The 20,812-nt window shown below is 45.5% G+C and overlaps 1 protein-coding gene across 5 annotated transcripts in view; it reads right to left on the reverse strand.

The window, feature by feature from the left end:
* Positions 1-10,236: 10,236 nt before the first annotated feature.
* Cfap251 (cilia and flagella associated protein 251) overlaps positions 10,237-20,812 on the reverse strand; it is a 71,207-nt gene continuing 60,631 nt past the window's right edge. For 2 of the 5 annotated variants that reach the window (XM_048785557.1, XM_048785556.1), the window contains exons 20-22: positions 16,638-16,866; positions 15,649-15,750; positions 11,793-14,321 (exon numbers count right to left, since the gene is read on the reverse strand). In XM_048785557.1, coding sequence (XP_048641514.1) covers positions 14,221-14,321; positions 15,649-15,750; positions 16,638-16,866 — 432 coding nt within the window. In that variant the 3' untranslated portion in view covers positions 11,793-14,220. Of the gene's footprint in view, positions 11,735-11,792; positions 14,322-15,648; positions 15,751-16,637; positions 16,867-20,812 lie in introns of those variants that run through there. The other 3 variants (XM_048785558.1, XM_048785560.1, XM_048785559.1) reach the window with 3 other exon arrangements.

Below are 20,812 nucleotides of genomic sequence, written 5' to 3' on the forward strand. Positions count from 1 at the left end.
GACCCCCGGCACGCGGAGAGGGCGGGGACTCACTCGGAGGCCGCAGGTGCCGCGGAGATGGCAGTCTGGCTGGGTAGCCCTCCGCGGAGGGGGCGCATTCCTGGAGCCAGCTTGGTTAGTGCCCTGCCCGGGATTTGTGGCAGCGGTTGCAATAATGCAAGTTTCCTGCGGTGCTCTTGACTTCTGAGGGTTGGAGGTGGCGATTCGAGACGCGAGGTGCTCTTAGAAGAGTTGAGAGATACCGATCTCTCCTGGCCCGCTGCTCTGTTTAAAAATGAGCCAGGACGTCGCTCTGCATGCTACGCCCGTTTGGAAAACTAGGGTTCTAGGAAAGGTGCCTGGAACCTAATGATTATCATCATTGTCACAGGGATTCTTTTCCCCAGAGATAAGTTGCCCTGTCATAGATAAGGTGAGGGGGTCCTCGCTGGGGCTTGTCAGAGGACCGCAATTTAACCGTAAGTCGCTTCTGACAGAAGTACCAAGCTTAGACCAGGTGCTGCCCCTGCACACATAACGGTAGAAGGTAAAATGGACTGGCCCGACCCACAAGGAGGACTTTTAAGGATCGTTCCATCTCTCCAGCCGCTAGGACGGAGCTCTGGAAGAATTTACTAGGGTCAGGAGAACCAAGTGCCATGTCTCTGTGTGCAGCTGCAGCTGAGCCTGGACCAGACTGGATGCCTGCCCAGATGGATGCTGGGAAAAGGGTGACCTAATGTGAGCAAGCCCTGTGCTGGAGATGAATTAACCCAATACCAGTCATTTCAGGGTAGGAAACTGAGTCTCAGGGAAGTTCAGGGTTGCAGCCATAAGCTGTAACCTATGACTCTCATTCATTCCAGTACCAAGAAGTTTTCCCTGTGGTTTTGGTTTTGACAGAAATGGAGTGAGAGACTGAGGGCCTTTTCCTAGACATATCTTTTACCATTCTGAAATGCAAACTCCCAACATGAAAGTAAAGATAAGAACAATTACCTCAGAGAAGCATCCTGAGGATTTATGCGGGAAAAATTACCTGACAGCAGCCTGGTTCTGTGTGCTGTGTACTCCCAGTTACTCCAGAGGCTGAGGCAGGAGGATCACTTGAGCCCAGGAGTTGGAGACCAACCTGGGCAGCATAGGAAGACTCCATCTCAAGCAAACACAATAGTAGCAGTGGGTCACAAATCAGAACTCTCATGCTGTTGGCCCTTTCACTGCATCTAGCCATCAGATATGTGCTTTGGGCCACAGAGAACTTTTAAAAATATATATTTCTGGACTCAGTGGTAGAGTGACTGCCTAGCTTGCTTCGGTTCAATCCTTAGTGCCACAAAAATAAATAAAAAAGAAAAGAACAAATAAAAAATGGTATACAAATCAATAGTTGTAGAATATATATTTATTCTTTTTTTAAAATATTTTTTTAGTTGTAGATCTTTATTTATTCATTTGTATGTGGTGCTGAGGATCGAACCCAGTGCCTCATGCGTGCTAATCAAGTGCTCTGCCACTGAGCCACAACCCCAGCCCCCTATATTTATTCTTATTAGATGGGTTTTGTTATATTGCCCAGGCTGACCATGAACTCCTGGGCTTAGGGGATCTTCCACCTCACCCTCCCAGATAGTTGGGACTATAGGTGTGTGTCACTGCACTCAGCTATATTTGATTTAAAATAAGACACCATGTCAAAAATATAAATACTATTCGATGAATTGACCATGTATCCACACAATGGAATATCAGTCACTCAAGGGAATGAATACATGCTAAAAAAAAAGTCCTGACATGCTAAAACATGCTAACTGAAAGCAGGGTACACAAGGACAAAGATGGTATGATTCCAGTTATGTGAGTTATCTAGAACAGGCAGTCCACAAAGACAGCAGGTTGGTGGTTGGCAGGAACTGTGGGGAGGGGTGACGCACAGTGACAACTAATGGGCATGGGGTTTCCGTTTGGGATGATGCAAAAGTTCTGAAACTAGATAGAGGTGACAATTGCATCACATTGTGCATGTCTTAAGTGTCACTGCATTGTAATTTTAAAATGCTTACAACAGGCAGTTTGATGTTACACGTATTTCACAATCATAAAAAGAAATCCAAGCCAGGCCCAGTGGAGACACACAGCTATAATCCCAGCTATTCAAGAGACTGAGGCAGGAGAACTACACATTCCAGGTTGGACCCTGCCTCAAAATAATGTAAAAAGTGCTGAGGGTATAGCTCAGTGGTAACAGTGCTTACCTAGCATGCATGAGGCCCTCAGTTCAACCTTTGAATCTGTAAAAAAAGAAATCCAAATATCCAGCTTCTCTTGAGATTTCTAGATCCACACACAGGGCCTCAAGTGCCACAGGGCACCAATCAGCTGGACCTGAGGAGCTCTGTGCCCTACAGACAAAGCTGTCCCAGTCGCCAGAGTGCTTATCCAGCCACTTGACTCATCTCTGGTACCTGTATGACCCCTGAAGTGTTTCTGTTCTTGATCCCTAAACCATACAGCTTCTACAAATGTTCTTTATAAACGTAGTTTGTCAATTTTTTAAGTTTCTATAAAAATTGTTTTACAGTTTACAGTTTCTGGCCATGAGATATTTAAAATTATTTTTTCAACAAAGCATACAGTTGTTTTATATCTAGTGATCAATGATTCTAATATTGTAAAGTATCTGAGGATCTGTTTTTGCTAGTTCTTGCTCATGGTGTCATATTTCCTTGTTATATGCCTGATTATCTTTGACTATGCTAGATACTGTATTTATTTATTTATTTATTATGTGGTACTAGGGATCAAACCTAGGGCATCCCGTATGTTCAAGCCCTCTACCAACCTCAGCCCCCTTTTAAATTTTATTTTGAGACAGGTTCTCACTAAATTGCCCAGGCTGGCCTGGAGCTTGTGATCCTCCTGCCTCAGCCTCCCAAGTAGCTAGGATTACAGGTATGGTTATATACCACCACTCCTATCTTGGATACTGTATTTTAAAATTTATTTATAGGGATAATTTGAGGCCTTGCTCCAGAGATGATTGACATCTGCTTCTGCCAGGCTCCTGAGGTCACTGCTAATGTGGGACTACAAAAATCCAAGTTCAGGGCTTGTGGTTCCCTGACCACCCAGCTGATGCAAGTGCAGCCTGTGCAGTGGTGGAGACTGGTTTGCAGACAGTCCTCTGAGGGTGGCGTCTATAATGTGCTGTAACTGACTTATGGGCTTGAGCTACTGAGCTCTGTGTCCAGGGACTTCAGGTTGAGAGTTTGAAATCATCCACAGTGGGAATATTTACACTATGGAAATTGGAACACTGTATACATCAGGACCCTTCTTCCCCAACCCTACCCAGAGCTGATTGTTGAACATTTGCCAGCTTATCACACAGTGGAGAAACCTGACTGAGGGAGGTGGCTCCCAAATTATTATGGAGGGATTTCCCACTGGGTGTGGGCCCCGGGTCGTAATTTTCTGGCCTCTTACCCCACAAAACAGTCAAGTTCAAATATGCTAGGGTTCGCAAATATTTGCAGGGTAAACATGGCTTCCTTGCTGGATTATCTTTTAGCATTATCCCCCCATTTTGGCCTGTTAAATTCTTACTATTTTGTCAGCACATGGTGGCTTTTAGCATGTTTTCAAATGTTCTTCCTAGCTGTTTAGTTACTCTCACCTTGAGAGTTACTCTGAGCAACTATTTGCCAGAAACTAGGATTCAAACTGTCTTATGAAAGTTAATATTCTAGACATGTTAAGAGCAAAAGATGCTGGGCATAGTGGCACACACCTGTAATCCCAGGTACTTGGGAGGCTAAGGCATGAGGATGGTGAGTTCCAGCCCAGTCTGGGAAATTTATGAGACCTTGTCTCAAAATAAAAGATAAAAAGTGCTAAGGATGTAGCTCAGTGGTAGAGGGCTCCTGGGTTCAAACCCCAGTACAATAAAAAAAAAAGTAAAAGATGATTCCAAAGTTACAAAAGTGTGTTTAGTTAAACAGCTTAAACGCTCACCTCATCTGTAAAATGGGGATGAAAATAATCACACCTACCTCATAGGGTTGTTATGAAGATTAAACACAATATTTGTCAAGCACTTGGAACAGCGTGGGCACAAAGTAAAGCTAAATTCAGGACCTGTGTGATTGCCAGAATTAGGAAGGCCCACACTAGAGTCTGAAGTCAAACTACTCTCCTACCCTGGGTTGCTAAATTCAACTCTTATTCCACTTCTGCCATTGAGCGTTCTTCTGGTGGAGGCTGGTGCACTGCTGTGGGGTGGAGGAGGTTTCCATCTCTGGAGTAGAGATGTGTAATTGGGAGGATACTGCAGGCCCAGCTTTGGGGCTTCTCTGCAGCCTAGCAACTTGCAACAACAGCAGCAATGTCTCTTTCATAAACAGAGGTGCTCTATGGCTCTGGGAGCAGGTCATTAGCCAGGCCTAGCAAGGGGGAAGAGTGTGCAGAGAAAGCTCCAACCACAAAGTGGAATAGAGTCCCTTCCTTTGAGAAAGGGGCAGAAAGATGAAATAGACCATCCAGGCCACTCCCCGCTTTTTTTTTTTAATACCAAGGATTGAACCCAAGGGTACTTAACTGAACCACATCCCCAGCCCTTTTTATTGTTTATTTTGACACAGGGTCTTGCTAAGTTGCTTAGGAGTTGCTTAGGGCCTCACTAGATTGCTGAGGCTGATTTTGAACTTCAGATCCTCCTGCCTCAGCCCACTGGGATTATAGGCGTGTGCCACCATGCCCAGCGCCACCTCCCTCTATTAGGAAAAAAATAAATAAAAGCTAAAATCAAATAGCCACATGGCCAGTTAGCAGAGATAGGGCCAGAACCAAGCTCTACCCATAGTGTGGTCCCTGGGCTTCCCCATTCCGTATGCACTATAGTGTTGACAGTTTGAAATTAGTCACTATGGGGCCAGGTGCAGGCCTGCAAATTGCAGCAGCAAATTGGAGACTGAGGCAGGAGGATTACAAACTCCAGGTCCACCTGGGCAAATTAACAAGATCCTGTCTCAAAAATCAAAAAAGGGTGGGGATGTAGCTCAGTGGTAGAGCATGTGCTTAGCATGTGTGAAGCCCTGGGTTTGAGGCCCAGCACCAAAAAGCAAAACAAAAACCAAAAGAGATAGTAGACAGGAAGGGCTTTGAACGACGAATGTGTTCGAAGATGAGGTAATGTCACCCAAATGCTCCTCTAACATTGAATGATTAAATACAGAAAGTCTGGTCCTGACCCAGTAAAGCTAGAATCCCTCCACCACCAGGCCTGGTGAGTTCTCAGGTCAGGAATCTAGGAGCTGCCTGCATCTCTCTCCCTTACTCGCCACATGTGCAGGTGTTTAGACTCTCCAGCACACAAATGCCCTTCCTAGTTCTGGGTGAGCCTTTGGCGATGGGGACAAGCCACACTACAGAGCTAAAGGGGCCCATCTGTATTTTCACCCAGGGATGGCTATGGTTGGATGTCTAGCTAGTTGATTTTATTTTTCCAGTATTGGGAATTGAAATTAGGGGTGCTCTACCACTCAGCTACATCCCCAGCCCTTGTAATTGTTCATTTTGAGACAGGGTCTCGTGGAGTTACCCAGGCTGGCTTTGAACTTGCAATCCTTCTGCCTCCGCTTCCTAAGTAACTGGGGTTACAGGTGTGCATCATCATACCCAGCTAACCAGTTTTTTTTTTTTATATTGGGGATTGAACCTAGGGGCACCTACCACTGAGCTACATCCCCAGCCCTTTTTACTTTTATTTTGAGACAGAGTCCTGCTAAGCTGATTAGAGTCTTGTTAAATTTCCGAGGCTGGTCTCCAACTTTCAATTGTCCTACCTCAGCTTCCCAAGTCTCTGGGATTACAGGTGCCCAGCTGCTAGTTGATTTTTTAAAGTAACAGTTTTATTGAGCACTTCATAAAGTGTATCCTTTTAAATTATGTAATTTGGTGGTTTTTAGTGTATTCACGGAGTTATACAATCATCACCAACAGCAATTTTAGAGCATTTTCATAATTCATCAATGAAACCTTGTACCCATTAAGCAGTCACTCACCTTCTCCCTCCCTTCTAGCCCTTGTCAACCAATAATCGACTTTCTGTCTCTCTCTTGGATTGTGTTAGCTTTCTGTCACTGTGACAAAATACCTGACATAAACAACTTAAAAGAAGGGAAGGTTTACTTAGTTCACAGTTTCAGCCCACGGTCACTTGGCCCCATTGCTATTGTGTCTGTGATGAGTTAGCACATCATGGTGGAAGCACGTAGCAGAGGAAAACCTGTTCCCCTCATGGTGGCCAGGAAGCAAAGGAGAGAGAAAGGAAGGAGCTGGGTTCCCAATATCCTTTTCAAGGGCATGTCTCCGTGACCTCACTTCCCCCACTAGGCTTCACCTTTTAAAGGTTCCACCACTTCTCAGAAGCGCCACAGGCTGGTGACCAAGCCTTTACCACATGGTCTTGGGGAATGATCCAGATCCAAACTGTAGCCTAGATGTTCCATATAAATGGGATCACCTGTGTGGCCTCCTGCATCTGACTGCCTTCACTTAGCATGTTTTCAAGATCATTCTTGTTGCAGCACGTACCATTTCTTCATTTCTTTTCACGGCTGAATGATATTCCATTATACAGACACACCACAGTTTATCTTTCCATTCGTTGATGGACATTATGGCTATTATGGACATTTTGGCTATTAAGAATAATGCTCTTGTCAACATTAATGTACAGGTTTCTGAGGTTTCTGTGTGAATGTGTATTTCCTTTCTCTTGGCTGCATACCTAGGGAGGGAATTGCTGGATCATATGGCGATTCTGTTTAACATTTTGAGGATCTGCCAAACTGCTTTCCAAAGTGTCATCATTTCACATTCCCAGAAGCAAGAAATGAGAGGCTTCCAACTTTCCCACATCCTCGTTAACACTTATTATTGTCAGTCTTTTTTATTTAGCCATCCTGGTGGAGGTGAAGTGGTTTTGATTTTCATTTTCATTTTTGAGGGAATGTAGGGGCCATGGAGAAGGGACTCTCCACTGGGGAGACAGAAGTGGCCACTGGGGAGCCTAAGGGGACTGGAGGGTTGAGTGCATATGGAGGGGGTACTATTGCCACCCCAGGCTTCTCTGGCTCCTGCCCATTAGAGAGCTTGTCTCTTTAGACTCTCCACTGAATCTTTGAACGACCTGATAGTCTTCAAATAAAGCCCCTTTCCACTTGAGCTAATCAGAGCCAACTTCTATTACTGCCAACCAAAGATTATGATCAATATCATATTTAAGCTGCCTCTTCATCTTCATTAGTCTTACTCTTCCCAAATGCTACTTCTCCTGCTGCAATCCTTGCCTTCCCCTGAACTACAAAATAGATTCTTCACTATTTCCCACTTTCCCCCGCCAGCCCCCAAAAGCCCATCACCTAGCCCTTTACCCCTAAGATGCATATTTGATCCTCATCTCCCCCTTCACTTGAATCCAGTTTAACCTCCTTGATTTAGTTCTTCAGGACATCCATAATGTAACCATTGGCTCCTTTGGTTTGCTCCTTGGGCACCCCTCAGATTGGCTTGGGATGCCTCAAGTATCTCTTATTCCCTCCCATCTTCACTCCTTCATTTCTGTAATTTCTCCACTCCCGTCTGTGATCGTCTCCTCTTCCCTACCCCACCAGCTCTGTCCCTGTATCATATTGCAAGATACTGTAGTGATGATTGACAGGCCTGCTTCCCTTTGTACAATGTAACCTTCCAAAGTCAAGGACCATGCTCTGTGTCACATTGTCTCAGGGTTCAGCACACCAAGCAGCACACAGACAGCTGACACTCAGTCACTGTTCGGGTATCTGTAGACACAAGTTATTGCCATCTTGTCATTTCTCCTAGCACAAAGAGGTAGAGGTGACCAACAGGACCTTGGCGGGGGGTGATGGTGGTGGTAAGCTGCAGGCATCTGTTGCAGCTGCGCCTGGCAATCACCGGTGACTCTGACCTGATACACACCTACTGAGAAAACTGCTGTTGATTCCATTTTTCAAAAAATGCCGTGGCTGGGGTGTAGCTCAGCATAGAGCATGTATTTAGCACACGTGGAGCCTAAGTTTGGTCCCAGCACGCCCACCTCACATATAGCTGCAGTCCCAGGGAAACTCAGAGGGGTGAAAAGACATCCCCTCAAGGACATTAAGCACATGCCTGGGACAAACAAAATGTGAGCTCCTTTACCTTCGGCCAGCATGTTAGTCAGTTTTTCATCAAAATACCTGACAATGACAACTTTTAGAAGAGGAAAAGTTTATTTTGACTCATGGTTGCTGAGGTTGAGTCTGTGGTGGGGCGACTCCTTTGCTCTGGGCCCAAGGTGAGGTAGGAGGACATCATGGTGGGCGGGTGTGGTGGAGGAAGGCTGCTCCACTCAAGGCAGCCAGAAAAGTGGAGAGAAAGGGGGAGGAGCCATAGGGAAGATGCACCCTTCCAGTGCACGCCCCCAGGGACCCACCTTCTCCAGCCACACCCCACCTGCCTGCAGTTACCACCCAGTCAGTTCTTCAAACTAGAATGGGCCCAGTACATTGCAGCCCCATAATCTAATCCTTTTGCTTCTGAACATGCCTGCACTAACACAGGAGCACTGGGGACACCTCCTATCCACACTGGAAGAACACACCAGACAGGGCTGGCACCGCCTGCGACTCATTTGTGGTTTTTCCTGGGATTCTCCGAGTGACAGCCTATCCGACATCAAGGCTCTTTGCCTATAAGAAAATGAGAATGGCCGGCTTTTCCTCTCAGAGAACTTGGCCACCTCCTTTCTTGCTGCCCATTTCACACATGAAAACATTCAGACTCATGGGGAAGAAGCACACGGAGGGGGTGATGAAGGAAGCAGAGAGATTAGAGATCACTGTGGACCCTGCAGGCCGCCTCAGGAGCCTATGGAACCCCAACGTGAGGATCAGTGATTAGCACAAGCTCCATGAGAGCGGACCAGCCCTGCGTGATGCCCAGCAGCTGTGAGCAGACCAGGAGTAAAGTCAGTTGCTCTTGGATGATAGATGAAGAAATGAGAGGGGCAGCGGCTGTCCCCAAGCAGGATGTGTGCCCCTCTCCCCATCTTCTCTGGGTGTGACACCAGCATCTGTATCTGCTCAGCTCCAGAGCCTTGCCGGGGACCTGGGGGCCCAGAGCAAACATGCTGAGCCACGGCTGGGTGCCAGGCACATCCATGCTATACAAACGGTTCATCAGGAGCCTGTGCAAGTTGTCGCAATTAAACTCAACCCACCCCCCTCACCAAGGAAAACACCCCAACTTGCTTAAAAGAGTGAGAATACACAAAACCAAATATCACATTTATGGGGATGTGTTTTGTGGTTTCCAAACTATGAAAGTAGAATCCATGAGAAGAGGGGAGAGAGAGTGGTTTGACCCTTTCCTGTCAGGGAGATGTGGGTCCTCGGCCTCCCCATTGCTACCTCTTGGCACCACCAATTTCAAACTCTCAAGGAAAATGAGGTCACTGGTGGACAGTGGTCTTACTTTTTTCAATTATTTTTCCTTTTCTACGGCGTTGGGATTGAGGCAGGGCTTTGCACGTGCCAGGCAGCCCTCTCCCACTGCGTGAGACCCCAGCTGGACAATTATCTGCCTGGGCCTAAAGAGTCTCACCTGGGCGTGGAGAAACATCCATTGTGACTCACCAAAGGCGAGGGCTGCCTTGGTGGAAGCACCCGTTAAGGTCACATGGAAGATACTGAGTCCACACGTCTTTTTGTTGTGGGTGCTAGGATTGAACCCAGGGCCTCACACGTGCTGAGCACGCACTCTGTGTCCCCAGCTTCTCTGTATTTTCTCTCTTTCTACCGTTTCCTTTTCTCCTCCCTCCTTTCTGTCCATCCTTTCTCTTTTCCTTCATATTCCTTCCGGCTGAGGTAGAGGAGGGTGGTCACATGACATTGAGTAGGTGGCAAGGTGCCGTTGACTCCCAGGGCCCTGTGTCTGTTTGTGACAGTCAATTGTGAAACAGCTGCACATGGGGAACTGCGGGCCAAATCCCTAAAGGACATGATCAAGCAGAAAACACCAAGCTGGTTCAGCCTGAGGACACGTGCTTAGAGGGGGATGCTTTTGGTTTGCATCACCTTGAAGCCCACAAAGGCCAGGTTTGTTCAGAACAGGCAGCGAGGGGGTCCGTGGCGTCAGCTTTTTCTGGAGTGTTTGCAGGAGAGCAAAGGCGCGGGAAGAGGTGGAGAAAAATCTGGGGGAACTGAGTTAGAAAAGTGGCACAGATTTCACCCTTCTTATTTTGGAATTATTTTATTTTATTTATTTTGCTGTACTGGGAATTGAACCCAGGGGCCCTCTACCACTGAGCTACTTCCCCAGTTCTTTTATTGCTTATTGTGAGACAGGGGGTTGCTAAGTGGCCCAGGCTGGCCTGGAGGCTGCGACCTGCCTGCCTCAGTCTTCTGAGATTACAGGTGTGCGCCCCGGTACTCAGCTTTGGAGTACTTTTAGATTTCCAGAAAAGTGCCAAGATAGCACAGTGTTCCCACCTGCCCTCCGCCAGCTCTCCCAAGGTGAACAGGTCTCACAGAAACATGGTGCATTTACCAAAACCAAGAAATCAACACCAGTGCAGATCTGCATTTCACTGGTTTTCCCAACAATGTCCTTTCTCTGTTTCAGGAACACATCTGGGTTCCCAGGTTATGTTTAGCTGTCATGTTGTCCTTACTGGTTCTCAATCTTTTATCTTCATCATGACCTTGACACTTTTTAAAAAAAATATCTTATTTTTTAGTTGTAGTTGCCACGATACCTTTATTCTACTTATTTATTTTTATGTGGTGCTGAGGCTTGAACCCAGGGCCTCACACGTGCTAGGCTAGTGCTCGACCGCTGAGCCACAACCCCAGCCCTGACCTTGACACTTTTTGAAGAGTAGAGGCCAGATATTTTATACAGATTTATTGTATTTGTAAAAATTTGTCAGAGGGCACTGGTGGGTGAATTATAGCTTCTGGGACAAATCCGGGCTGTGGTCTGGTTTTGTGCAGCCCTCAAGCTAAGAATGGCTTTCACATTTTTAAAGTGGTTGAAAAATCTAGCTGTTGGTGGTGGCACACATCTGTAATTTGAGCAACTTAGGAGGCTGAGGCAGGGGGATCACAACTTTGAGGCCAGCCTTAGCAATTCAACAAGCTCTTGTCAGAAAGTTCTGGGGGGTTCTGAGGATGTAGCTCAGTGAGAGAGTGCCCCTGGGTTCAATCCCCAGTACTGAAAAACTAAAACCAACAAAAAAAAAAAATTAATAAATCCAAAGAAGCATATGTCATGATACATGGAAATCATCATGAAATCCAAATTTCAGTGACCATAAATAAAGCTGGATTGGAAAGCAGCCACAGTTACTCTTTCCTGTAGTATCTAAGTGACATTTTTGCCATGACTGCAGGACTAGGAAGTTGTGACAGAGACCATTTGGCCCAAAGAGCCTCAATATTGACTCTCAAGCCCCTTATAGAGAGCTTGCCAATCCTGGTGCAGAGGGCCCTGTGAGGACCTGAAATTCACTTTGATTCAAAAGCTAAGTCAGTTGTTAAAAGAGGACTGAAGTTTCAAGTTCACTCATATAATGATTTCAGAGGAACTTACTCAGGGCCCATGGTCAAAACTAGGAGAGACCCTAGTTTGAGCAGGTGTGAAGCAATTCTCTCCAAATGTCTTCCCCGCTCTCCAGAACAGTCTCTGCCTGTGATAAGAATAGCTGCTGTCAGATTTGGAGCACTACCCTGTGCCAGTATTGCTTTATTTGCACTGTCTCTTTTAATCCTCACAACCACCCAGGAGTTGTTCAGGAGGAAACTGAGGTCCAAGGGCTCAGCCACCCGCACGGTGCACAGGGAGCCATGAACGACACAGAACAGGAGCCCAGCCGAGAGTCTTCGAGTCTGCAAGTCGGCAGCCTCCACAGTGGCCACCCTCCAGAGGGGCCTGGGGTGAGGGGAGAGGCCTGGGGCTGGGGGAGGCTCTCAGTGCTTATGGAAGGCCACTGCTAGTCCCCGTGTTCCTGACCTTCAAGTAACAACTACCCAGAGGCCCTGCTGTCAACAGTGGTCACTTTATAAAAACATCACAATGTGCTTTTGGGTGGTAATTAGTGGTTGGTCCCTAAGTCTTGATACACAAGCTCAGTGACACTGTCTTTTGTCTCTTTGTTGTCCCCTGCTGTTGTTCCTGCTCTGCCATTCCTGTTGTTGGAGACTCTGAGCTCTCTGTGCTGCCCATCCCCTCTCTTGGGCCAGGGTGCTGGTGCCCAGGCTCTTCTCTGAGGCTGGGCCTGTCTGGGGTGGGAAGTGCAGGGACTTTCAAGGGGTTAAAAGGGGACACTGTCTAACTCCGTCTCTGTCAAAGAAGTCAAGAGACAATATAACCAAGGCCCCTGCTGATAGAGGTCTCAAGGTGGGAAGGGCCCTGCCAGGCTAGGCTGGAAGTGGGCTGGGAACGTCACTGATACCCATCCTACAGTCGCAGCTATTTTGGTCTTCCTGGATGAACAAACATAACCAGGACTTCGCCTCCCTCCACCACGGCTGGATCAGCCCAGAAAGAGCATCGCAGCCTGGGTTTCACAGTGGTCCCAAACTCTACCGGGTCCAACTGATCCCGGTCAGCTCTGCTTAAGACAGCTGTTCCAATATATGTAGTTGATAAGATCAAAATGGAAGGGCACCAGATTTAATGAAAGAAGCCCCTGATTGGTGTCCACGCTTGTCCAATTCTGAATTATTTTTTAAAGAGAACAACAAGTCATTCGTGAGTTTCCTGTTCCCTAAAACATCCCCGGAAACTTTTTTATCTGGCTTGGTAATATATCTCCTAAGTCCTTAGCAGCTGCAAAATTGATGTATAAAGCTTGTTTTTATTTTTGTGCTTTTTTTAAAGAACAAAATGTAAACGAGGTTGCAGAGCCCTGGTGACGCTCCAACAAGCGGGCGCCTACAGAACCTTGGCTCGCACCATCTGCCCCAAGGTCGCTGTGACACAGCCTGGTTTGGGGCAGATGGTTTCTTCCGTTCCATGTTCCAGGGTGTTCCAAAGACTCTCACTATGCCAAATTTCCAACTGGACATGAGGCAGTGAGAAGGCTCAACACAGGAAGCGGCGGCTGCTCCTGCTGGATTTATCTCCTGGGGACTGCTCCTTAGGAGAGTGGCACTTTATCTTGGTGCTGGTTTCTCTGGGAAATGCGCAGGTTGATGTGTGGGTGTGCTGGACTGAGCATGCTGGATGGAAGCACTGGACATGTTTGCCTGACCAAGGCCTCAGAAACGATGACAAAGCTCTAAGATCAGATCCTAACCTTCCTCTGCTTACACTGTGATGCTATGCTATTTCTGAGGCCAAAATACCACTGTGAACTTAGTGATGATGTCCCCTACATGTCCTTGGAGCTGAGGAACTAGCCCCTGCTTTTGCCCACTATCTGTCCGGAAGTCAAGCAGAGTGTGAGGTGGTGAAGCGACCACAACCCTGCTGGTTAGTCTGCGGTGCAAGGGGAGGTACTGGCCCATAGGGGTGGGGCTGCACGGGGCTCTGGCCCAGGTGCAGCACCAGGGCTCCAGCTGCTTCTGTATTCCCTCTGGCAGTTGCCACCAGGGTTAAGCATGGCCAGTGGTGCTCATCTTAACAGCCACACACAACTGCTTGGGTTTTTGCTGAGAAAAAGCCACAGATGGTGACTCTCAGGAGCCCAGAGCACCCAGCACCTCCTCGCCAGCTTCACAACAGGCAGAGCTGATCCATACTGAGTCACATTAGGCCAAGGGCCCAGGTGACACTCCAGGGGAAGGGAATAGGGCCACTGACTATCATTTCCCTGGACCACTTATGTCAACAGGAAGGTCTGTTGCTGGCTGAGACCCGCTGTATGCTATGCAAACCCGTCCAGGAAGAACTGCCTTAGATGAGGCACGAAGACAGTCCCGGGTGTCCAGCCGCCATGTACACCCAGCTGCTAGGGCTGTTCTTGTCTCCGCCCACTTTTCTATTTCAGAAACACTGGAATGTCCAACTTAGCAAATTCCAAAGCTTAAAAGAAATTTTCTTTTAATGTCTAAATGTTCTGAAGATTAGAGTGGGGGTAGAGAAACAAATGCAGAAAAAGTAATGCTTCTTGGAAAATGCACGCACAAGTCCTTTGTGCTTCAAACATTCCTCACAGCTTCACTGACCATATCATCCAGAATCTTCTGCAATGGTTAAGCCAAGAATTTCAGTCGCGAATATTTCCGCAGTGATTTCGTCTGGAAGTTCTTCTTTGAGGCAAATTTTTGAGCCTGGCCAAACAAGAGGAGAAAACCAAATGCCTTCCACTAATGAGGCTTCTAACACAGAGGACGTTCCAAAAACACAAGGGGAGACACCAAACAAGAGCAAGAGGTGCTCTGTGCTGTGGTTTGACTTTGACCCTTTGAAAACCACTGGGTGGAAACCAGTTCAAATCTCTACTTTACCCAAATCTCTGCAATCTTTGCTAGAAACCCTTGACCATCATTGACTGTTTCAAGATTCCTAGAAACAAAAGGTAAATATCTAATGATCGGGAAAGCCATGTTCTGAGATCCAAAGTACACAAAGGAATGGGTAGCCATCAGATACCGAATTCCAGAATTTTCTGAGTTCAGGAACTTTGTTAAATTAGATTCTGGGGGAGGGGGCTGGGGTTGTGGCTCAGTGGTAGAGTGCTCACCAAGCATGCATAAGGCACTGGGTTCGAACCTCAGCACCACATAAATGTAAAATAAAGATACTGTGTCCACCTAAAACTTAAGAATAAATATTTTAAAAAATTTAGATTCTGGGAATGGACAATAAAAGAAGGAGTGGAATTAGGGAGATAGGCAGGGAAACTTTGTCACAGTAGGTAGCAACCCTGACCACTGGGACGTGTTGTTGGAGACATTCCAGCCTAAGAAGGCCCAGAAGGGCTGTTTGGATTGGTTCCTCCTGAGTATAAGTTCAAGCAGCGTTTCAGGCTAGTGGACTAAAAGGAGAGGGTGGAGAATCTGGGAAGGCCAAGAAGGAGGATCCCATTTACTTATTTATTTATGTACTTGTTAATTTATTTTCTGAGTCCTGGGGGAGCAGGCTCTAGTATGCCAGGTGACACTAGGCCAGGGCTCTACCATGGAGCTACACCCCAGCCCAGGACGGTCCCGAAGCACTCTAATGTTCTCACAGCTTGAAGCTGGGCTTGTGCCGCCACCAAGCTGTTGTCTCTCCTTATCTGTGTCTCCCTGTCAATACTCTTGTCTTGAAGCTGTTGCCACAATGCACCCTCTACTAGTGGCTGGTGTTCACCCGCTTAACGCAGAAACCCTTGACTAATGGGATGAAGATCAGGTTGGTGAACCAAAGGAAAGAGCAAGGCCAGGAGACACAAAAGGACAGCAGAGGGCAGGGGCAGAAGCTCTCGTTGGCAGCAAGAGCCCCTGCACAGGGCTCCTCATAATTTATTCAGGTGGGACTCCCAGCAGGCTGACTTTGTGGAGTGCACAGTCTTAAGGAGAGTGGCTTGCACCAGTCAGGAGAGATAAACACACTTAAGTCTACAACAAATTAGTAAGCCACAGCTGCATGCCCAGACAGAGCCGGCCCCAGTACCTTTGACAGACGAGGCCGCAGGCTCCGATTTCCACCCCTCAGGATTCAGGCCAAACAGTGTGGCAAAGCAGTCATGCATCTCCTCTTCTGTCATGTGCTCACCTGGGCATCAAAGAGCAAAAGGAGGCTTTTCAGCTCTGGGGGCCAAGCATGAGATCTGAGTTTGGGATCATTAAGCCAAAGGTCTCAGCTTCCACTCTTCAAGGTGTTCAGTTATTCTGCTATTCCCTTCTCTTTACACACAAAACACTTAGGAGAGTCCCATTCACTGTCAGAGCACTTCCTCAAGTGATGTTAAAAGTGTGCTCCCAGGGGCTGGGGATGTGGCTCAAGGGGTAGCGCGCTCGCCTGGCATGCGTGCAGCCCGGGTTCGATCCTCAGCACCACATACAAACAAAGATGTTGTGTCCGCCAAAAACTAAAAAATAAATACTAAAAAAAAATAAATAAATAAAAGTGTGCTCCCATCAAGGAGATATGCTGGGGCTTGTAGAGAGAAATAAGGCAACTTGCAGAGAGACTGCACAGCTTTATCTTCAAGTTCCCTTCACCAGAACCCCCTAATTAGACTCACAGGAACCTCCCCTTCCTCTGAGAGAAAGCTGACTTGACCCCCCACATAAAATAATGTGGAAGACAGCAGGTAAACATAAAAGCTTACTTTGGTGAAGTTTTATTTCCCGAATATATCCCAATCTGATGCTAGCCCTGTGAGAGTGATAAGCTGGCATTTGAATCCCCATTTTATAAGTGAGGATGATGAAATTGGCAGTTTCCGGAGGCTGGGACATGAACCATGTAGGGTCCCTCCCCTCACCACAACTTGCTGGATATGGAATACAGTCGCAGCATCCTTCATGGTTGAAAGGCTCTCAAATTACTATTCTTTCACGATGGATGGAGATCCCAGGGGTCTGTCTCGCCTAGGTTGGTTCTCCCTACTTAGAACAACCCAAGGATGTTACCAGAGACCCCCTTCATGTATCTACCTTTAGTTAGGAGCAGTTCCAGGAAATCTTCTCTCTGAATAGCCTTTTCTCCTTTGGAATTGGTATAACCAAGAACTTTAAAGCTCTCCTGGATGCCACTCATGGTGTTACCGAAAGGTGGCCTGTGGTTAAGGTAAATTTTGAAGAAATCTGGTAGGTTGATCTTGTCAATTAGCTTTCCAGTGTCCACGTATTTACTAAATTTGATTTCATTAAACATGTCATCAATCTAGGGAAGAAATTTAAGAAAAAAAGATCATGGTAAACAGGAAAGACACTTTGTTGTTATACTTCTAAAAACTGAAAAGGAAGAGACTGATGTTCACAGTCAACTTGGAACAAGTCTGTTAGGGTAAAATTGTGCCCCCCAGAAAGATATGTTGAAGTCCTAACCTTCAGGACCTTATTGGAAATACAGGTTTTGCAGATGTAATTAGTAAGACGAGGTCATTCAGACATTGTGGCACACGCCTGTAATCCCAGCTACTTGGGAGGCTCAGGCAGGAGGATCATAAGTTGGTAGCCAGTCCTGGCAACTAAGTGAGACTCTTTCCTAAAATAAAAAATACAAAGGCCTGGGGTGTATGTAACTCAGTGGTGGGACACTCCCGTACACACACAGATGCACAAAGATGAGGCCACACTGGAGTAGACAAGAAACACCCAGGGCGGTCCTGTGAGGCAGAGATTGGATTGGGAAAGCTTTACGCCAAGGAATTGCAAGGGCTTCAAGCAACCACTAGAAACTAGAAAGGGCAAAGAAGGATTCTCCCCGAGGGTTTCCCAGGGAAGAGTGTGGCCCTGCCGAAACCTTGATTTGGGATTCTGAGAGAATAATCGATTTCTGTTGTCTTAGCAGGCTCTGGGCCCTGGGTGCAATGCTCAGCACCCAAATTAATTAATTAAAATCTCTGTTGTTTTAAGCCACCCTGTTTGTGGTACTTATTGCCCTAGCCCCGTCAGGCTTGTCAATACTGCAAGGACTGGTATGAGCGCTTTTTCACTCCTTTCAACTAAGGATCTCATGCTGTATCAACTACTTCTTTGCCATGGGAAGCAGATAGTAGTCTTATTTTAAAGTTAGAATCCTCAATAAATTGGAAATGAATTTAGTTGAATAAGCCAATAATTCAGTAGGGAGCTCAACTATAGGACTCCATCCCTAGTAAACTTAAGATAAATAATTGCTCCACAATTCCCTCTTCATCACTTTTCTAATTTTACTGTGCAATATTTTATGTATACAACAGATTATATGTAACATATGTGTAACTTACATGGTGTGATTTTTTAGAACAAACACCAGTGTTAGTCATAGAAAGGGTCAATAAAATTGACAAATATTAGCCAAATTAACCAAGAAAAAAGAGAAAAGGATTGAAGGAGATGACATCACTACTGATTCTACAGAAATAAAAACAAGCCTAAGGGAACAGGCTGGACAATCGGGTGTTAACAAATTAGAGAACTGAGGTGAAATAAATAAAAGCCTAGAAAGATACAAATGACCAAAACTTACTCAAGAAGAAACCGTACAGCAAGAGACTGCATTAATTTTTTAATTCTCCACAAAGAAAAATCAAGGGCCAGATAGCTTCACTGGTTTCCACCAAATATTTATAGAAGAATATCAACTTTTCTACAAACTCTCCCCCAAAATAAAAGGGACTACTTTCCAATTCATTCCATAATGGACAGTATTACCCTGAAACCAAACATAGAGCAAATACTTCACAAGAAAAGAAAACCATAGACCAAAATCTCTTATGATTTTAGATACAAACATTCTCAATAGAACACAAGCACACTGAACCTAGCAACATACAAAAACAACTATGCACAAGGACCACGTGGGGTTTATCCCAAGAATGCAAAATTGGTTTAACATTTGAATCCCAAAGTAATGTTAAACATGATTATTAATAGAATAAAGGACAAAAAAAATATGATGTTTTCATTAAGTGCCCGAAAGAGCATTTGACAAAAACTCTAATGCTTCACATCATAGAAACACTCCACACACAAGGCTCAGGACAATTCCTCAGCTGGTAATGGGCAGGTATGAAAACCTCACAGCTAAACTGTCCCCCTAGGCCAAGACAAGAGAAAGATGCCTGCTCGCACCACTTCTACTCAATACTTTACTGAAAGTTCTAGCCAAGGAAATTACCTGGAAGGCAGGTCAGGAGAAAAGAGATAAAAAGTATCTAGATTTGAAAGGAAGAAGTAAAGCTATTTCTATGCAGCTGACATGATCTTATACATAAAAAATTCTAAGGAACCCACTAGAATCTACCAGAACTGTTAACTAAGTTCAGCAACTTTACAGGATATGAGGTCAATATGTTAAAACATTGTGTTTTTCTACACATTAGCAACAAACACCACAAAAATGGAAGAAAACAATCCATTTCTAATAGCATCCAAAAGAATAAATAGGAATAAATTTAACAAAAGAAACATAAACTTGTGCTCTGAAAAACTCCAGAATATTATTGAAAGAAGTTAAAGAAAACCTAAAGAAGGGGAAAGACCTCCCGTATTCAGGGCTTAGAAGATTTAATACTGTTAAGGTGACAAGACTCTACAAATTGATTTTTGCATTCAGCAGAATCCCTATCAAAATGCCATCTGGCTCCCTCCCCCACAGAAATTGGCAAGCTGATCCTAAAATCCAAATTGCAAGGTACCAAGTATAGTCAAAAACAACCTTGAAAAAGAACAAAGCTGAAGGACTCATACTTCCCAATTTTGAAACTTATGACAAAGCTTCAGAAATCAAGACACAGCATGACTGACAAACGTGAGGTTCAATGAAATGGAATTAGGAGTCCAGAAATAAACCCTCACCTTCATTATCAATTGATTTTTGACAAGGGCAGCATGTCAATTCAATAGGCAAAAATAGTCTTTTCTACAAATGGTGCTGAGACAACAGGATGACCACACACAGAAATGAGCTCTAAATTCGTCAGGTCTAAATGTATAAGCCCAGACTATGAAATTCCTAAAGAAAACATCAGGGTGAATCTTTGGTTTAGGCAGAATTCACAGATGTGACACCAAAGCACAAAACAACCAAAGAAAAATGGAGAGAAAATTAAAGTCTACCAAAAATAAAAATATTTTTACTTCCTAGGATACCATCAAGAAACCAAAATGACAACCCACAGAAAGGGAGACATATGTGTAGATGATCAGGTATGTGACAAGCAAGGGACTTGTAGCCAGTAAACACCAAGAACTCTTCTAACACAATTAAAAAAAAAGATGGACAAAACCAATGAGAAAGTGGGCAAATGATCTGAATAGACATTTCTCCAAGAAGACATATGAATGGTCAAGAGGCACATGGAAAGATGCTCACTTGTCATTAGCCACTAGGGAAATGCAAATTAAAACCACATCGAGATGCCACTTCGTATCTACCAGGATGGCTAAAAACAAAAAGACAGGCGTTGGCAAGCATGAGGAGAAATGGGAATGCTGATGTGCTTCTGCTAATAAGAACGTAACCCGGCACGGCTGCTGTGGAAACCAGTCTAGATGTTCCCCAGATGAAACATGGAGCCCCTGCGGGACCCAGGAATCCCTCTCCTGGTACATGCCTAGGAGAAACAAAAGCTTATGTTCACATGAAAATTTGGACACGAATATTCATATTCATAGCAGCATTGTCATAATGCTGTGCAATGGAAACAACCCAAATGTCTATCAACTGACAAATGAGAAATGAGAGGTGGCCCATCCATGCAGTGGGGCATTATTCTGTCATAAAAAGGAATGAACCACAGATACCTGCTGCAGCATAGACGAATCTTGAAAATATGCGTTATAAGAGATTATGCTGCTAAGTGAAAGAAACCAGTCTCCTTCCCCCCCACTACTGTAAGAGTCCATTTACATGAAATACCCAGATTTGGTGAATCCATAGTGAAAGAAAGTAAAAGTGGTTGCCTATGGCTGGGGAGGAGGTTTGGAGGAAATGGGGAGTGACTGGTAATGGGTCTGGGGTTTCCTTTTTGGAGGATGAAAATGTTATACAAGTGGATTGTGATGCTGTTCACACAACTGTGAATATGATAAAATCCACTGAATTACACATTTTAAAAGGGTGTGTGGTCAGTGAATTCACCTGGGGAGCTTTAAAGATTCGGAGGGTCAGTCCCACTCCC

The sequence above is a fragment of the Marmota marmota genome, unplaced genomic scaffold (assembly GCF_001458135.2).
Source record: "Marmota marmota marmota unplaced genomic scaffold, marMar, whole genome shotgun sequence".
Lineage (NCBI taxonomy): Eukaryota > Metazoa > Chordata > Mammalia > Rodentia > Sciuridae > Marmota > Marmota marmota.